General features: G+C 42.7%; 1 protein-coding gene across 1 annotated transcript in view; it reads left to right on the top strand.

Annotated features, from left to right (window-relative positions):
* Window positions 1-17,940, top strand: part of LOC148148870 (sodium- and chloride-dependent neutral and basic amino acid transporter B(0+)-like) — a 59,711-nt gene that overhangs the window by 7,064 nt on the left and 34,707 nt on the right. The window contains exons 3-5 of the mRNA XM_087991815.1: window positions 1,426-1,557; window positions 11,251-11,418; window positions 13,705-13,843. Coding sequence (XP_087847941.1) covers window positions 1,426-1,557; window positions 11,251-11,418; window positions 13,705-13,843 — 439 coding nt within the window. The remainder of the gene's footprint in view (window positions 1-1,425; window positions 1,558-11,250; window positions 11,419-13,704; window positions 13,844-17,940) is intronic.

Raw genomic sequence — 17,940 nt, 5'->3', positions numbered from 1 at the left:
GTTCCCACTGCACGAGCATTGAAAAGGGAGCCTACAGCCACACTGCATGGATATTGTTAAGGGAGCCGACAGACACACTGCACGGACATTGTAAAGGGAGCCGACAACACGCTGCATGGACATTGTAAAAGGAGCATACAACCACACTGCACGGACATTGAAAAGGGAGACTACAGCCACACTGCATGGATATTGTAAAGGGAGACTACAACCACAATGCATGGATATTGAAAAGGGAGCCTACAACCACAATGCATGGACATTGAAAAGGGAGCCTACAGCCACACTGCATGGACATTGAAAAGGGAGCCTACAGCCACACTGCATGGATATTGTTAAGGGAGCCTACAGACACACTGCATGGACATTGTAAAAGGAGCATACGTTCCCACTGCACGAGCATTGAAAAGGGAGCCTACAACCACCCTGCATGGACATTGATAAACTCAGGCAGAGATTTACTTGTACATCCTCTCATCTTATCAGTTGTATCTGTTGCTCTTGATGTGGTCTCCTCTGCGTCAGACAGACCATGTGCAAACTCGTGGGACAGTTAAAGGAACATCTCTGTATGCACCAACCAACCCTACCTTCCCTTGGCCATCTACTTCAACCCCCTCTCTCACTTCCCAAAGGACATATCCATTCTGTGCCTCCTCCACTGCTGACACAAGGCCACTCACAAACTGGAAGGGAAACACTTCATCCTCCGTCTTGGGAGCTTACAACCACATGACATGAACATTGAATTCACCAGTTTCTAAATCTCCCCTCCCCCCATCCCAGATCCAACCCTCCAACTCAAATCCGACTGTCTATCTTTCTTCCCACCTATCCACTCTACCCTTTCCACCAACCTATCACTGCCACCAGTTTTGCCCACCCATCGCCTACTTTTCCCCTAGCTCCACACCTTTCCCCCAATTTATTTCTCAACCCTCGTCCCTCTCCCCAAAACTGAAGGAGGATCCTGCTTGAAATGCCAACTCTCTTGAACCTCGGATGCTGCCTGACCTGCTGTGCCTTTTCCAGTGCCACGTTGAAGTAAAATTGATAACAACTTCAAAGATATACACATCTTCAAATGTACATATTTGACAAGGCTCATCCACATTCATCTTAAAGAACATTCATTTGGTGTATCTCACTCTGCCCTATGACACTGAAATGTCACCTCGATACAACAGAGATATCCTCTCAAACAAACTGTCATCAGGATCAATGAAAGAGGAGAACATTAATTTCTAGTGTCGGGAAAAAGACGTGATTATAAATGACTCTGGATAGATAGACAGATGGAAAATTAAATGGACAGCAAGACAGAGAGAGACATATTTCAGATTGGTTTCAGAAGTTTACTTTGAGTGATTGTTTTAATCTTTTCAAATCTAATGCAACCCTGAAATTGTTTCCTCCATTTTCCAGCTGTATTCCTTATTCCCTACACCCTCATGTTGGCACTCGTTGGGATGCCACTGTTTTTCTTGGAAACTTCCTTTGGACAGTTTGCCAGCCTCAGTCCTGTGGCAATCTGGAAAGCTGTGCCCATGTTACAAGGTTAGTGTTTATTCCACGGCAGTCTAAATGGTCTTGGGCACTTCATCAAGAAATACTGGTTCTGTCTTGTGATCTAATGGAGACTTGGTGAATTACTGGCTGTAACCTGATCTTCCTCACACTTCACAAAGGCCAAAGCAGGCAGTGAAGAGACAGGCATCATCAGTGAAATGTCTTCATTTCTTGTTCAATACCCGCCCTGTTGGTGAAATAGTAATATTGGAGCTGGGTTTATTTTCAATTTTATAAATAAAAAAATGATGCCAATTATCTGACACCAGGTGAAAAGAAAGAAATAACTTGAGGTTTCATGAGAATCATACAAAGTCTTCAGGTGTTTTCCTGTCAACACTGGAGTTTGGCAGTGTAGTAATCTGGGGAAATCTTGTCAAGGGAAGACTTTACACCCTGCCACACACATTGCTGCGAACATAGCGCTGTGTTCAACTGAGTCTATTATTTCACCATTCAATGACATCATGGCTGATCTGTCCCTCAATTCTGTGCTTGCTACATACCCCCCTGTTACCTGTGACTGATGAGAATTAATCAATCTTCAGTTTGAGCAGTAACACCCACAGCTTTATGGACAAATGATTCAAGATTACCAGTGTCTTTAGTGAGAAAAATTCATTCCTCATTCACACAGTGACTGGTCTCTAATTTTAAACAAATGTTTCCTTTATTTTTGATCCCAGAAACCTGATGAAACAGATTTTCCACATTTATGTAACTGAATTTCCTAATTATTTAAAGGGTGTCTCTTAAATTAATCTTCGTCTCAATGAATACAACAAATATAATCATTCTTCAAAAAGTAACCTTTTGAACTCTGACACTATTCCTATCAACACCAGCTGTGCACTGAGCTGACCTTTCTGAGTTATGATGCTGAATCTGAATGAACCAGACACCATCAGAATAAATCTCTGGACAATACAACACCAGCTCCTTCCTGTGTTGTAGCTCCATGAACAATTCCAGTCGCCATTTTGGTTACATTTATTATTGTGTGTACATGGACATCAAAATCCCTTTGTTCCATATATCAAAGCTCCTGATCCGTAAGATTCCATTTATCCTTCAATAATGGGTTCGCGTTCAGATATTTGTAATTATCAAGCAAATGAGGCATTCATCTACCAGTATAAATAACTGGCGTCATGTCAGCCTTTATTCCTGCTGTTGGGTGAGATTACCATAATACCCCAGATTAATCTAAACACACGTGATTCCTGAGTTAAGCGCTGTGGGAAAAGGGGAACTGGTGAATGTCCTGTTTCCATAATGTTACATGACAAAGGTTTTTCATAAATAGAATCACCGAAACCCTACAGTGTGGAAACAGGCTGATTTGGCCAATCAAGTCCACACCATTGCTCCATGCAGCATCTTCCCCAGACTCACCACCCTACCTTGCATTTTCAATGGCTATCCACCTAACTTGCACATCATTGGATTGTGGAAGATAGATGGAGCACCCAAAGGAAACCCACACAGACATGGACAGAATGTCTGTGTGGAGTTGCACAGTCACCTGAGGCTGGAATCGAACCCAATATCTGGTGCCATAAGGCAGCAGTGCTAGTCACTGGAGTCCCAAGCCATCCCCGCATACGTTCATGACATGTAGGAGCAGAATTAGGCCATTCCACCAATCGAGTCTGCTCCACCATTCGATCATGGCTGATTTGCTCCTCCACCCCCATTTTCCTGCCCTGTCTGCATAATCCTTCAACCCATTACCAATTAAACATCTGTCTGACTCATTTTTAATTTGCTCACTGTCCCAGCGTCCATTGCATTTTGGGGTATCAAATTTCACAGATTCACAACCCTTTGGGAGCAGTAGTTTCTCTTCAATTCTGTTTTAAACTTGCTACCCCTTATCCTAAGATTATGATTTCTCGTCCTAGAATGCACCACAAGAGGAAGCATCTCTTCCACATCTATTCTATCCACACCTTTTATCATCTTGAATAGCTCAATTTGATCTCCCCTCATTTTTTTAAATTCCAGGGAGTGTAGGCCTAAACTGTTCAATCTCTCTATCTTATAAATCATCTTAATAAACCTCTATCAAGTCACCCCTCATCCTTCGCCGTTCCAATGAGAAAAGGCCGAGAACTCTCAACCTATCCTGCATCATAACCTATCCTGCATCATATCTAAGTCCCTCTGCAGCCGACAACAGCCCTCCTCACTGTCCACAACTCCACCTATCTTCGTATCATCTGCAAATTTACTGACCCACCCTTCGACTCCCTCATCTAAGTCATTAATAAAAATTACAAACAGCAGAGGACCCAGAACTGATCCCTGCGGAACTCCACTTGTAACTGGGCTCCAGGCTGAATATTTACCATCTACCACCACTCTCTGCCTTCGACCGGTTAGCCAGTTTTCTATCCAATTGGCCAAATTTCCCTCTATCCCATGCCTCCTGACTTTCCGCATAAGCCTACCATGGTTTATAAGATAGAGTAGACAGTCAGAAACTTTTTCCCCGGGTACAACAGAGTGTTACAAGGGGACATAAATTTAAGGTGAAGGGTGGAAGGGAGAGGGGAGATGTCAGGGGTGGGTTCTTTACCCAGAGAGTGGTGGGGGCATGGAATGCGCTGCCCGTGGGAGTGGTAGAGTCGGAATCATTGGCGACCTTTAAGCGGCATTTGGATAGGTACATGGATGGGTACTTAATCTAGGTTAGAAGTTCGGCACAACATCGTGGACCGAAGGGCCTGTTCTGTGCTGTATTGTTCTATGTTCTATGTTCTATGTTCTCTTCATACGGCAAACCCCTTAATTCTGAAAGCAACCTCCTCTGACCTGCCTCAATGTCATTACAGCTTTCCTCAAATATGAACACCAAAACTGTGCACAATACTCCAAGTGTGGTCTCACCAATACCTTGTGTAGTTGTAATAATACTTCCTTACCTTTATATTCTATTCATTTGGCTGTAAAAGCCAACAATCCATTTGGTTTCTTTATGATCTGCTGTACCTGCATGCTAGTTTTCTGTGACTCATGGATAAGGACACCCAGATCCCTCTGTACCATAGCACCCCGAAATCCCTCCCCATATTGATAATAGATTGCCTTTCCATTTTCCCAATCCAAATGCATGCCCTCACACTTATCCACATTTTGGCCTACTCTCTTAACTATCTATGGTCATTTATAAGGTTCTTCTGTCCTCATTGCAATTGACCGTCTTATGTCATCAAAATTATTCTTATGTCATCCACAAATTTGGCTAAAGAGCCTTCTATCCCTGTATCCAAGTTGTTAATGTATATTGTAAATAGCTGGGGTCCAAAGACCTTACCCAGTGGGTTCCCACTAGTTACTGCTTTCCATCCAGAAAAGAAACCATTTATCCTGACTCTCTGTCTTCTGTCCATCAGTCAGTCACCTACGCAAGCTAATAAATTACATCTAATCCCACATGATCCAACTTTGGGAATTAACCTTTTGTGTGACACCTAATCAAAAGCCTTCACGAAGTCAAGGTATATTACATCTACACGATCCCTATAATCCACTTTGTTCGTTATATTGTTGAAAAACTCTACCGAATTAGCCAAACATGATTTGCGCTTCATGCTGACACTGATGGAGAGCGTTTTGACTTTCCAAATGTCCTGACATTGCTTCCTTGATAATTGGTTCTGACCCTTTCCCAACTTTCACCTTCGAGATTCTCTTCACTTTTATATACCAGTCGAAACATTTGCTATCCTTTTTGATATTTTGTACTCGTTTTCTTTTGTAATTTACCTCAGCTCTTTTTATTAATGTTTTTCTATTCTTTTGTTTATATTTGAAAGTTTCCCAATCTTCTAGCCTGCCACTAGCCTTTGCTTTGGGCATAACTTAGTTTTTGACTTGATATTGTCCTTGAACTCCCTGTTTATCCATAGATGTTTTTACCCTTCTTACCATCTCTCTTCCTTACTGGTATATATTTTAGTTGTGAGGAATTGGGCAGCTCTTTAAACAACAGCCACTGCTCATCCACTTTCTTACCATGTAGCTTTCCTGCATAATCTACTCAGACCAAATGTGTCCTCATGCCCATGTAATTTCATGTGTTTAATTCCAGAACACTATTGTGGGACTCTGCTTTCTCACCCTCAAACTGAATTTTGATTTCTACCATATTCTGGTCACTACTCCCTGGAAGATCTTTAACTAAGATGTCATCAATTAATCTCTCTTCATTTCACATTACCAAAACCAGGGTAGTCTGCTCCCTGGTTGGTTCCATAACATTATGTTCTAAGAAACAATCTCAAATAGATTAGATTAGATTACAGTGTGGAAACAGGCCCTTCAGCCCAACAAGTCCACACCGACCCGCCGAAGCGAAACCCACCCATACCCCTACATTTACCCCTTACCTAACACTACGGGCAATTTAGTATGGCCAATTCACCTGACCCTGCACATCTTTGGACTGTGGGAGGAAACCGGAGCACCCGGAGGAAACCCACGCAGACACGGGGAGAACGTGCAAACTCCACACAGTCAGTCGCCTGAGGCGGGAATTGAACCCGGGTCTCTGGCGCTGTGAGGCAGCAGTGCTAACCACTGTGCCACCGTGCCGCCCACATTCAATGAACAAATACATTCAATGAACTCTGCCTCCAGCTATCCTTGCCAATTTGATTCTCCCAATCTATGTGCATGTTAAAATCACCCATAATTACTGCTGTACCTTCCTTGTAAGTCTCTAATATTTCCAGGTTTATACTGTGCTGCACTGCAGAACTCCTGTTTGGGGACCTGTAGATTATTGCAACCAATTCCTTCCTCCCTTTGCTATTACTTATTTCTATCCAGACTGATTCGACATCTTGATCTCCTGTGCTTATGTCATTTCTAATGAGAACACTGATCTCTTCCTTCACCAGCAAAGCTCCACCACCTCCTTTTCCTTTCAGTCTATCTTTCCAAAATGCTGAGTAGCCTTGGATATTCAATTCCCAGACCTGGTCTCCTTGTAATCATCTCTCAGTAATCACAACCAAATTCTACCCTTTTGTTTCTATTTGCACTGTTAACTCATTAATATTGTTTTGAATGCTTCATGCATTCAGAATCAAAGCTTTAGAATTTGATCTCCTGGTAAATTTTCCACTGCTATTTAATAATTCCTTGTTGCTTAAAGCTGTTCACCTGATCTGTCCCTCACCACTATTGTCTGATAACCATCCACCACATCGCTAACCTGCACTCTTACCTCCTCCTTGAATTTAGGTTTTCTAATTTCCCTTACAACTGAACTCTCCCTTCGACTATTTAGTTTGAAGACCTGTCCACAGCCCGACTTACGTGATTCTCAAGGACTCCGGTTCCAGCATGGTTCAGATGAAAATTGTCCCGTTGGAACAGGTCCCTTTGTCCCCTCTACTGGTGCTAATGTCCCATGAATTCAAATCTATTTCTCCCACACCAATCTTTAAGCCACACATCTACCTGCTTAATCATGTTGACCCTCTGCCAATTAGCTTGTGGCTGAGGTAGCAACCTAGAGATTCTTTCCTTTTTGGTTCTGCTTTTTAATTTAGCTCCTCGCTCTTCTTCATGCTCACTTAACAGAATCTCTGCCCTAGTTTTATCGATGTCGTTGGTACCTATTGGATCTTTACCCTCCCTCTCCAACTTCCTTTGTAGCCCAGGTGAAATATCCTGAACCCGAGCAGTGAGTAGGCAATGCAACCTTTGAGACTCTCGATCTTGGTCACAGAGAACAGATGTCTATGCCCCCAACTAAGATGTGTGACTTTCTCCTGAAACTCAGCGTCCAGGTAACTCTCCCCCTCCCTGTCACAACATCCAAAGCTCAGAATTCAGCACATCAACTCTGAGCTAGATTTCCTTGAGTAACTAACATTTACTACAGACTTAGTCACTGAGACCGACAATGGAGTCCAACAGCTTCCACATCATGCAGGAACAACACATCACCTGACCGTCTATCCTCATTTAATTAATTAGTTTTGAATTTGGGTTTTTTTAAAAAAATTAACTGCTTATGATCTCAATCTTAACATAAGTTATAAACAATAATCTAGCATGTATTTAATTGAACATAGACTCAACGTTAACACAGATTCAAACTTAGCAGATTCCCTATTAGGCAATCAAGTCATAGCCATCCTGTGACATTATTTTTCAGCTCCCCCCTCAGTTGAAACACTCAGAATCAGAAACTCTTACCTTCCCAGGCTGCCCTCTGGTTCATTCCCAATCAGGCCTGCTCCTGATGTGAAGGCCCCAAATCCTCATGGTAAGTTTTTATATCACTTAGCTTCCCAGTCTGCCCTCCGGTTCATTCCTGCTCAGCTCCACTCCTGAACAGAAGGCCGCATATGCCCGTGGTAAGTATTTCTATCACTTACTGTCCGAGGCTGCTCTCTGGCTTGCTCCCTCTCAGTTCTACTCCTTAAGCGTTGGCCGGAAACCCCAGAGGTAACTTTTGACATCACTTACTGTCCCAGGCTGCCTCCAACTATTCCTGCTCAGCTCCCCTCCTGAAATGAAGAGCACCACTCCTCCCAATCTGTTTCAAAGTGATGCTGACTTAATGGACACCTGTCCCAGTCAATTTACTACTAATTTATATTCATAGTATTCAAGATCTTAATGAGAGGAAGGGACTGAATTAGAATACCAAATTTCTGATGACACAAAGATAGTTAGGAAAGTATGGAGAAAATAAGAAAGCTAATAAGTTTAAGTGTGAAAGCAAATATCTGACAAATGGAATCTACAGAACCGTAAAATTGCCCATTTTAGCAGGAAAAATTGATAAGGACAGAGCGGTAGACAAACTGGAGGTCTGTGAGCAATGGAGTGCCACAAGGATCGGTGCTGGGTCCATCATTTTTATACATTATTTGTAAGTGAACACAGGAAGTATAGTTACTAAGTTTACAGATGACATCAAAATTGGAGGTGTAGTGGACAGCGAAGAAGGTAACCTCAGAGTACAACAGGTCTTGGCCAATGGGCTGAGGAGTGGTAGATGGTGTTTAATTTAGATAAATGGGGGTGCTGCATTTTGGAAAAGCAAGTCAAAGCAGGACTTATACACTTATTGGTGTGTTCCTGGGGAGTGTTGGTGAACAAAGAGACCTTGGAGTGCAGGTTCATAGCTCCTTGAAAGTAGAGTCTCAGGTAGATAGGATAGTGAAGAAGGTGTTTGGTATGCTTTCCTTCATTGTTCAGAGCATTGAGTAGAGGCGTTGGAAGGCAATGTTGCAACTGTACAGGACATTAGTTAGGCCACTTTTGGAATATTGTGTGCAATTCTGGTCTCCTTCCTATTGGAAAGATGTTGTGAAACTTGAAAGGTTTCAGAAATGATTTACAAGGATGTTGCTAGGGTTAGAGGATTTGAGGTAGAGGGAGAGGTTGAATAGGTTGTGCCTGTTTTTCCTGGAGCGTCAGAGGCTGAGGGGTGACCTTATAGAAGTTTATAAAATCATGAGGGGCATGGATAGGATAAATAGACAAGGTCTTTTCCCTGAGGTAGAGGAGGCCAGAACTAGGTGGGCATAGGTTTAGGGTGAGAGGGGAAAGATATAAAAGAGACCTAAGGAGCAACTTTTTTCACTTAGAGAGGTGTGTGCATGGAATATGCTGCCTGAGGAAATGATGGAGGTTGGTCCAATCATAGCATTTAAAAGGCATCAGGATGGATATATAAACAGGAAGGATTTAGAGGGATAGGGACCAAGTGCTGTCAAATGGAACTAGATTAGGTGAGGCTATCTGGTCGGCATGGACATGTTGGACCGAAGGATCTGTTTCTGTGCTGCACATCTCTGTGACGCTATGCCTCTAATCTTGGTGTGAGAAATGCTAAGGGTGTCCTCATGAAAGACTTGCTGAATGTCAGTATGCAGGTCAGTAGGAAAGCTGATTGCATGTTATGGACTTATCATGAGGTGAACTGAATTCAAAACTGGGGTGTTTATGCTTTATTTATATGGAGCACTGGTGAGACCATTATCTGGAGTATTGTGCACATTACTGGTTATCTTATTTAAAGAAGGTGATAAATGTGTTGGAAGTGATCCAGAGAAGGTTTGCCAGGGTAATGTATGAAATGAGAGGATGTAGCTTAATACTCTTTAAAAAGAAATTAACATTCTTTAAAGAGAAACAGTCAGGATATATAACCTGCCCCTTTACATTCACTGCTTTGTAATTAGATTGTCATTCAATACAGTAATAAGGCTTGATTATTTTTGTCATGTAACCACTGTCTCTATGGAAAACAAACAAAGGAAGCTCTGTCTTGTCAAAAAGGTACATTTTAGTTCAATTATTTGAGGCATTTGTGTCACTGAGGTCAGGCACTCACAATTACTCTTTGTACTTGGTTTAACATCACACAACACTAGGTTATCGTCCAACAGGTTTATTTGGAAGCACTAGCTTTCGGAGCACTGCTCCTTCATCAGGCGGTCATGGAGTAGAAGATCATAAGACACAGAATTTACAGCAAAAGTGTCCTACGATTTTATACTCCACAACCACCTGATGAAGGGGCAGTGCTCTGAAGCTAGTGCTTCCAAATAAACCTGGTAGACTATAATCTGCTGGTGTGTGATTTTTAATTTTGTACACCCCAGTCCAACACTGGCACCTCCAAATCTTTGTATTTATTGCAACAAAATGAATACATTCTGTGAAACTTATAGAATTGCATTTACATCCAGAGAGATCTGGCAGCAGTACTGGACTAAAAGACTTATAGATTGTCTTGCTGAGCTCAGTCAAGAAGTGTAATTGATTGAAGTCTTACGAGAGAGGTGAAATTAAACTGTCCACATTTTACATGTTTCTGAATCGTTGATGTGGAATGAGTTGAAGCAGTGACATTTCTCCCTGTTCTGGACATCCTGAACAGTCTCACTGGTCTTCCTGTATTTCCAGTTTCAAAATAAACACTATGTAAACATAGTAGCTACAGGAGCAGGTCAGATGCTAGGATTACTGTGGCCTGTAACTCACCTCCTGTATCACCAAGGCCTGCTGACCATCTGCAAGGCACAACTCAGGAGTGTGATGGAATACTCCCCACTTAGCTGGATAGGTGCAGCTCCAACTACACACAAGAAACTTGTCACTATCGAAGACAAAGCAGCCAGCTTGATTAGCACAATATCCACAAACAGCCAATGCCTCCAACACCAAACCTCAGTAGCAGCAGTATGTACTGTCGACAAGATGTACTACAGAACTTCACCAAAGTTCTTCAGACAGCACCTTGTAAACACACAACCACTTCCATCCTGAAGGACAAGGACAGCAAATGCATGGGAATACAACCTTCAGGGTCCCCTCCAAGCCATTCACCATCCTGACTTGAAAATTGATTGCTGTTCCTTCACCATGGCTGGGTCTAAATGCTGGAATTCCCTCCTTAATGGCATTGTGGCTCACCCCTCGGCAGGTGGAGTGGAGCAATTCAAGACGGCAACTCACGACCACTTTCTCAAGGGTAGAAAATGCTGGCCAGCCAGAGACACCCACATCCCACTAATGAATTTCAGAGAAAATCTAATTTCAGCAAAATACAATTGCTTTACTGTCAAGTCAAATCCATGTCAAAGAAATTATTTCAAATTAATAGTTGACAAACTAATCTACTCTTCCCTGTTGTATATGAAGGTGTGGGGCTCACCATGATCATTGTTGTTACCGCTTTCATCGGTCCATCAACCTGCATCCTCGCCTACAGTCTGTACTACCTGTTTGCTTCCTTCCAATCACCCCTGCCGTGGGCAGACTGCTTCAGTTGGTGGGGAGCAGATGAAACATGCAGCAGGACTCCCAAAGGTACAGTACTTACTTTGATTGGGGAGAGTGTGGACACCGACTGTTGTAGAGTCATTGAAATGTTCATCACAGAAACAGACTCTTCGATGCAACTGCACCAGCTCCTCAGCCACGCATTCATCTGCTTTATCCTCCTATTCCTACTCTTACTAGTACATGGGACCGGGATTAATCCAGGTATTACTACCCTCGAGGACCTACCTTTTAATTTCCTGCTTAATTTCCTATATTCTCTGTTCAGAACCTTGTCCTTTTCTCTTCGTGTATTGCTGGTTCCAATGTGTTCAATGACCTCCTGTTGGTCTCTCTTCCCTTTGAGAATATTCTGCACCCTCTCAAACCTGTGTATCAACCAGAACATACTTCCATGTGTGAAGCATCGGTTTCTGGAAAAGAAACAGGAGTTCCTGTGACCATAAGCCTCGAAAGAATCGGCAGCAAAGATAATTCTGTGCCAAAACCTGGGAAGTGACAAGGGAAGCTTCACCAGCCAGTTACCTGTGATTTGCTCATGGTTTGCTTATTTGCTTTTTACAATGATGTCTTTAACTGAACTTGAACTAGTCATCATGTTGTCTGCTGTTCTTTGGCAGTGCCACCCAGTAACTATCAGCTGGAGGTTTCCTTCCCCATATTTCACCAGATGTCAAGAGATTTCAGGTATTCTGAAACCAATTTTGCAAACTTCCAGGGTCACAGCCTTCACACTGTTGTTAGGGCACAGGGTAAACCCCTCTGCTAATGTAAACCAGCAGCACAGAAAAGATTCACCCCATGCTATAACCTTTTAAATTCGAGAGGCAAAGAGCTATCCCAGAGGTCACTATTTAAAGTAAAAATTAACAACTTTATTCTTGAAGTCCAACAGAGAATATTAGAACCAACAACTGTTTACAACTCCTTTCTCTTAAACCTATCTTTTACCTCCCACTCGACAATACTAGTCCGATTAACATATCCTGATTAAGATTTACAAAAAAAATCAACTTTCAAACCAGTCAGCTGTCAAACCTTCTTTTTGTATCTTCCTCTGCAGATTTTGCTCTGTTGTCTTTTTGATGTTCTGCTGTACAAACATCTTATAGACAGATACCTTTCAGAGAGCTGGTCTGCTGGCAGACTGTACTTGTTGGTGGCTTGGCAGTTCTCCTCCTAACTTTTCAAAATGTCAGGCTTTACACCACAAAACATCGGATCGTTTCATTGGTTTTAATGTTAGCAAAATACTAAATTCAAATTTGATTGGATTTTAGTATCGTTCTCTAAAATTTGACACATGGTCAAATGGGCGGTCTCTGAATTCTGACTTATTAATTTCTCCTTAATCAATTTTAATGGTTCTCTTACTTCAAGCCCAAAACTTAATTCAAATGGACTGAATTTGGTTGATTCTTTTCGTGCATCTCTGATCGCAAAAAGTACAAACAGAACTCCCTTATCCTAATCATCTGGATAAACCTGACCATAAGCCATCATCATGGTCTTCAATGTTTGATGCCATCTCTCTATCGCTCCCTGCGATTCAGGACGGTATGCAGTAGATTTGAATTGCTTTATTCCCAAGTTATCCACAATGTCCTTGATTAGTTTGGATGTGAAGTTTGATCCTTGATCTGACTGGATCTCTGTTGGTAGTTCCTCTCTGCCTACTTCCTCATCCCAGTTTGCAGCCTCCCTCTGTAAACCGCCCTCCCAACTCCATATCATCATTTGGAGCCTCCTCCATCCTTGCCCCACCCCCTATAACAGGCAGCAGCCCCTGGATTTTCATTGGTTGACAGCAGTCCCTGAGGAGTGGAGTTGTGTTGGGGCTTCCAGTGAGGCCCAGAGCTGCACTGAAACATTCCCAGTGACTCACTCATCACACTCAATTACCTTCCTGGCTATTTGTCCAATCAAAGGCTGTTTCTCTCCTGCATTAGCTGCAGATTGGCTTTAGCCCTTATACAGCAAATGTGAGAGAGAAACAGCCTGTGATTAGGAGAGATGCTGCTCAGAGATTCTGTCTCTCTCCTGAAGAGAATGATCTTGCTCTGACAGGTCACTGATGTGGACAGTGCTGGTTTAAACTGGGCCCATTTGCAGGCACAGAGCCCAGTGATTGGAACTGGCTGCAACTCTCCCTCTCCAAGGTTATGCTGTGATCTCTCTGTAACCTCCTCCATGGATTCAACAAGGTCGTGCTGAGTCAGTCAGAGTGAAACGGTGGCTCTGATTCTCATCATTCGAAATCAGAGCATCATTCCCAATGAACTGTAATTCTAAAACACATTCCACATTTTCCAGACCCACTCTGCAACCTCACTCTGGATGATGGATATTTTAGAATCGTTAATACAACATGGCTGCAGGCAAACAATGAAAGTTGTCCACATGGATCAGAAATCTCCATTCCTCACCAGGGTCCGAGTGAGCAATACTGGGAGTAAGTACATTGCTGCAGAGAGCTACACCTATACCTGCATAGCTGGGCCAGTAACTCCTCTTGGGAAGGTCAGTTGGTGAATGTCCTGTTTAATGAGACAGTAGCTGTTTGATTTCAGCACAGCTATTATTTACATCATACTCCAGTTACAATACAACAGACTGGAATCAATGTCCTTGGGGGATCTTTTGCTACTGCTATTGGGGGGGTGGGTGTTTAAACTAATGTGGCAGGGGGCTGGGAACCAGAAGAGAAAACAAATAGGCAGCGAGATGGAGATTAGAGACTGTAAGAATCATGAAGATAGCATTAATAATGGGAAGAGTTGGCAGAGAGCAGATGAACGCAGATGATGGTGGCCTGAAATGCATTTACTTTAATGCAAGGAGAATAGTGTGTAAGGCAGATGAACTGAGGACTTGGATTGGTGCCTGGGAGTATGATGTTATTGCAATCACAGAGACTTGGTTGAATGTTCGAGGATATCAAAGCTTCAGACATGACAGGGAGGGAAGTAAAAGGGGGTTGGGGGTTGGGTGGAGTTGCATTGCTGGTCAGGGATGATACCACGGCTGTACTAAAGGAGGACACTATGGAGGTCTTGGGTAGTGAGGTAATATGGGTGGAGCTGTGAAATAAGAAGCATGCAGTTACATTGTTTGGACTGTATTACAGGCCTCCAAACAGTGAGCATGAGGTAGAAGAACAAATAGGTAAACAGATCATGGAAAGATGTAGAGGCAATAGGGTAGTGGTGATGGGAGATTTTAATTTTCCCAACATTGACTGGGATAAACTTAGCATCAGAGTTCTGGATGGGGTAGGATTTGTAAGAAGCGTCCAGGAGAGTTTTCTAGAGTAGTATGTCAATAGTCCAATGCGGGTAGGGGCCATATTGGACCTGGTACTGGGGAACGAGCCAGGACAGGTGGTAGAAGTTGCTGTGGGGGATTTCTTTGGGAATAGTGACCACAATTCTGTAAGTTTTAGAATACTCATAGATAAAGATGAGAGTGGTCCTAAGGGAAGAGTACTAAACTGGGCCAAGGCCAATTATATCAAAATTAGGCAGGAGCTGAGAAATGTGGATTGGACACAGCTATTTAAAGGGAAGTCCACATTTGAGATGTGGGAGGTAGGTTAAAGATAGTGCGGGATAGGCATGTCCCATTGAAGACAACAGATAGGAAAGGCAAGATTCGTGAACCATGGATGACAGGAGAAATTGTACGACTACCCAAGAGGAAAAGGGAAGTATACAAAAGGTCTAGGCAGCTAAGAACAGAACGGGCTCTGGAGGAATATTGGAAGAGTAGGACAAGTCTTAAACAAGGAATCAAGCGGGCTAAAAGGGGTCATGAAATAGCTTTAGTGAGCAGCACTAAGGAGAATCCCAAAGCATTTTATTCTTATATAAGAAGCAAGCGGATAACTAGAGAAAGGATTGGCCCACTAAAGGATAATGAAGGAAGGCTGTGTGTTGAACCTGAGAGAATGGGTGAGATTCTGAATGATTATTTTGCATCAGTGTTCACTGAGGAGTGGATTATGATGAATCTTGAGATTAGAGGTAGAAGTTTGAATAGTCTGGACCACATTGGCATAAGCAGGGAAGATATGTTGGGTAGGCAAGAGGTTATTAAGGTGGACAAATCCCCAGGACCAGATGGGATCTGTCCCAGGTTGCTGAGGGAGGTGAGAGAGGAAATAGCTGGGGCCCTGACAGATATCTTTCTGGCATCCTTAAATACAGGTGAGGTGCTGGAAGACTGGAGGGTTGCTCATGTTGTCCCCCTGTACAAGAAGTGTAGTAGGGATATTCCAGGTAACTGCAGACCAGTGAGCCTGACGTCGGTGGTGGGAAACTTGCTGGAGAGGGTACTGAAGGATAGGATCTATCTATATTTCGAAAAGAATTGGCTTATCAGTGATAAGCAATATGGTTTTGTACAGGGGAGATCATGCCGTACCAACTTAATAGAGTTCTTCGGGGAAGAGACCAAGTTGATAGATGAAGGGAGGGCTGTTGATGTCATATACATGGAATTTAGTAAGGTGTTTGATAAGGTTCCCCATGGTAGACTAATGGAGAAAGTGAAGTCACGTGGTGTGCAGGGTGTTCTAGCTCGGTGGATAAAGAACTGTTGAGCAACAGGAGACAGAGAGTAGTAGCTGAAGGGAGTTTCTTGAAATGGAGAAAGGTGACCAGTGGTGTTCCACAGGGGTCAGTGTTAGGGCCACTGTTGTTTGTAATAAAAATACATGATCTGGAGGAAGGAACTGTTGGTATGATGAGCAAGTTTGCAGATGACACAAAGATCAGTGGAGTAGCAGAACGTATAAGGGACTGTCAGAGAATACAGGAGGACAGAGATAGATTGAGAGTTGGGTGGAAAAGTGGCAGATAATTTTCAATCCAAACAAATGTGAGGTGATGCATTTAGGCAAGACTAATTCTAGAGCGAATTATATCATGAACAGAAGAGCCTTGGGAAAAGTTGTTGAGCAGAGAGATCTGGGAGTGCAGGTCCATTGTACCTACCACAGGTGGATAGAGTGGTCAAGAAGGCATAGAGGATGCTTGCCTTCATTGGACAGGGTATTGAGTATAAGAGCTGGCAAGTCATGTTAAAATTGTACAAGACATTGGTTTGGCCACGTTTAGAATACTGTGTACAGTTCTGGTCGCCACATTACCAAAAAGGTTGTGGACGCTTTCGAGAGGGTTCAGAGAAGGTTTACTGAGGATGTTTCCTCGTATGGAAGGTGCTAGCTATGAGGAGAGGTTGAGTAGGTTAGGTTTGTTTACATTAGAAAAAAGGAGATTGAGGGGGGACCTGATTGAGGTTTACGAAATCATGAAGATTATAGACAGGGTGGATAGAGACAAGCTTTTTCCCAAGGTGAAGGATTCAATAACGAGTAGTCATGCTTTCAAGGTCAGAGGTGGAAATTTTAAGGGGGATACATGTGGCAAGTACTTCACAAGGAGGATGGTGGACATCTGGAATGCTTTGCCAGCAGAGGTAGTAGAGGCAGGCACAGTAGATTCATTTAAGATGCATCTGGACAGATGCATGAGTAGGTGGGGAGCAGTGGGACCACAAATGCTTAGCAAGTTGGTGATAGGTTTAGACAGTAGATTTGGATCGGCTCAGGTTTGGAGGGCCGAAGGGCCTGTTCCTGAGCTGTAAATCTTCTTTGTTCTTTGTTCTTTATAACATCACAATAGGGCCCCTTTGTTAATTAACAGCCTCTTGATTTCTAACACTATAGGTTTATTAGCAACACTTATACAATGAATGTTAGGTGAATTGGCCAATGGTTAGATAAATTGGCCATGCTAAATTGTCCATAGTGTTCAGGGATGGGTAGGTTAGGTCCATTAGTCAGGGGTAAATGTAGAGTAATAAGGTTGGGGAATAGGTCTTGGGTGGTTACTCTTTGGAAGGTTGGTGTGGACATGTTGGGCCAAATGGCTTGTTTCCACACTGTAGGGATTCTATGAATATTGAATATGTCTGCTTATGTGTTTATTAAGGAAGAGATTCAACATAGGAATTCCTAAAGATTATATAGTTGAAATTATCTGCGATTGATATTCCTTTCTCTGTGATTTTAATTGAGTACAGTTTTATGTTTAATCCATAGAGTGGGATTTGAGGGAAACTATCTGGGAGCAGTTCTGCTGTTCAACAATGTGATGGAGCTGAATGATTGGGAGACTCTGTGACTGACCCAGGTAGTTTTAACAGTGCAAGGTAAGGCAGTCAATGAAGTACTATCAGGAACCCCATCAAATCCAATCAGCTCTCCAGGGATTTTCATCAACACTCCTCACTATTTAAACAAAGTGGAGAAGCACAATTTTATGTCCAGTTATGTCAATATGTGTACACCATAATACAATGGTTTAGTTCAATCTCCATGTGCTACATGATCGTTTCAGACATTTAGCGATAAGGTTAGGATTGTGGATACTCCTTTCCAAATAAAATTGGGCTTCCAGTAAGTTCAGAGAGGAATTGTGTGTCTTATTTGCTGAGATATAATTTAAAGAATCTTATCTTTGTGAAGAGGGCTGTTTGTACATAGAG

The sequence above is a fragment of the Chiloscyllium plagiosum genome, unplaced genomic scaffold (assembly GCF_037043375.1).
Source record: "Chiloscyllium plagiosum isolate Xiang-an unplaced genomic scaffold, Cpla_swu_hap1 HiC_scaffold_11, whole genome shotgun sequence".
In the NCBI taxonomy this organism is placed as follows: domain Eukaryota; kingdom Metazoa; phylum Chordata; class Chondrichthyes; order Orectolobiformes; family Hemiscylliidae; genus Chiloscyllium; species Chiloscyllium plagiosum.
The sequence above is the reverse complement of the archived record's forward strand: the minus strand, read 5'-3'. Positions and strand labels throughout refer to the sequence as shown.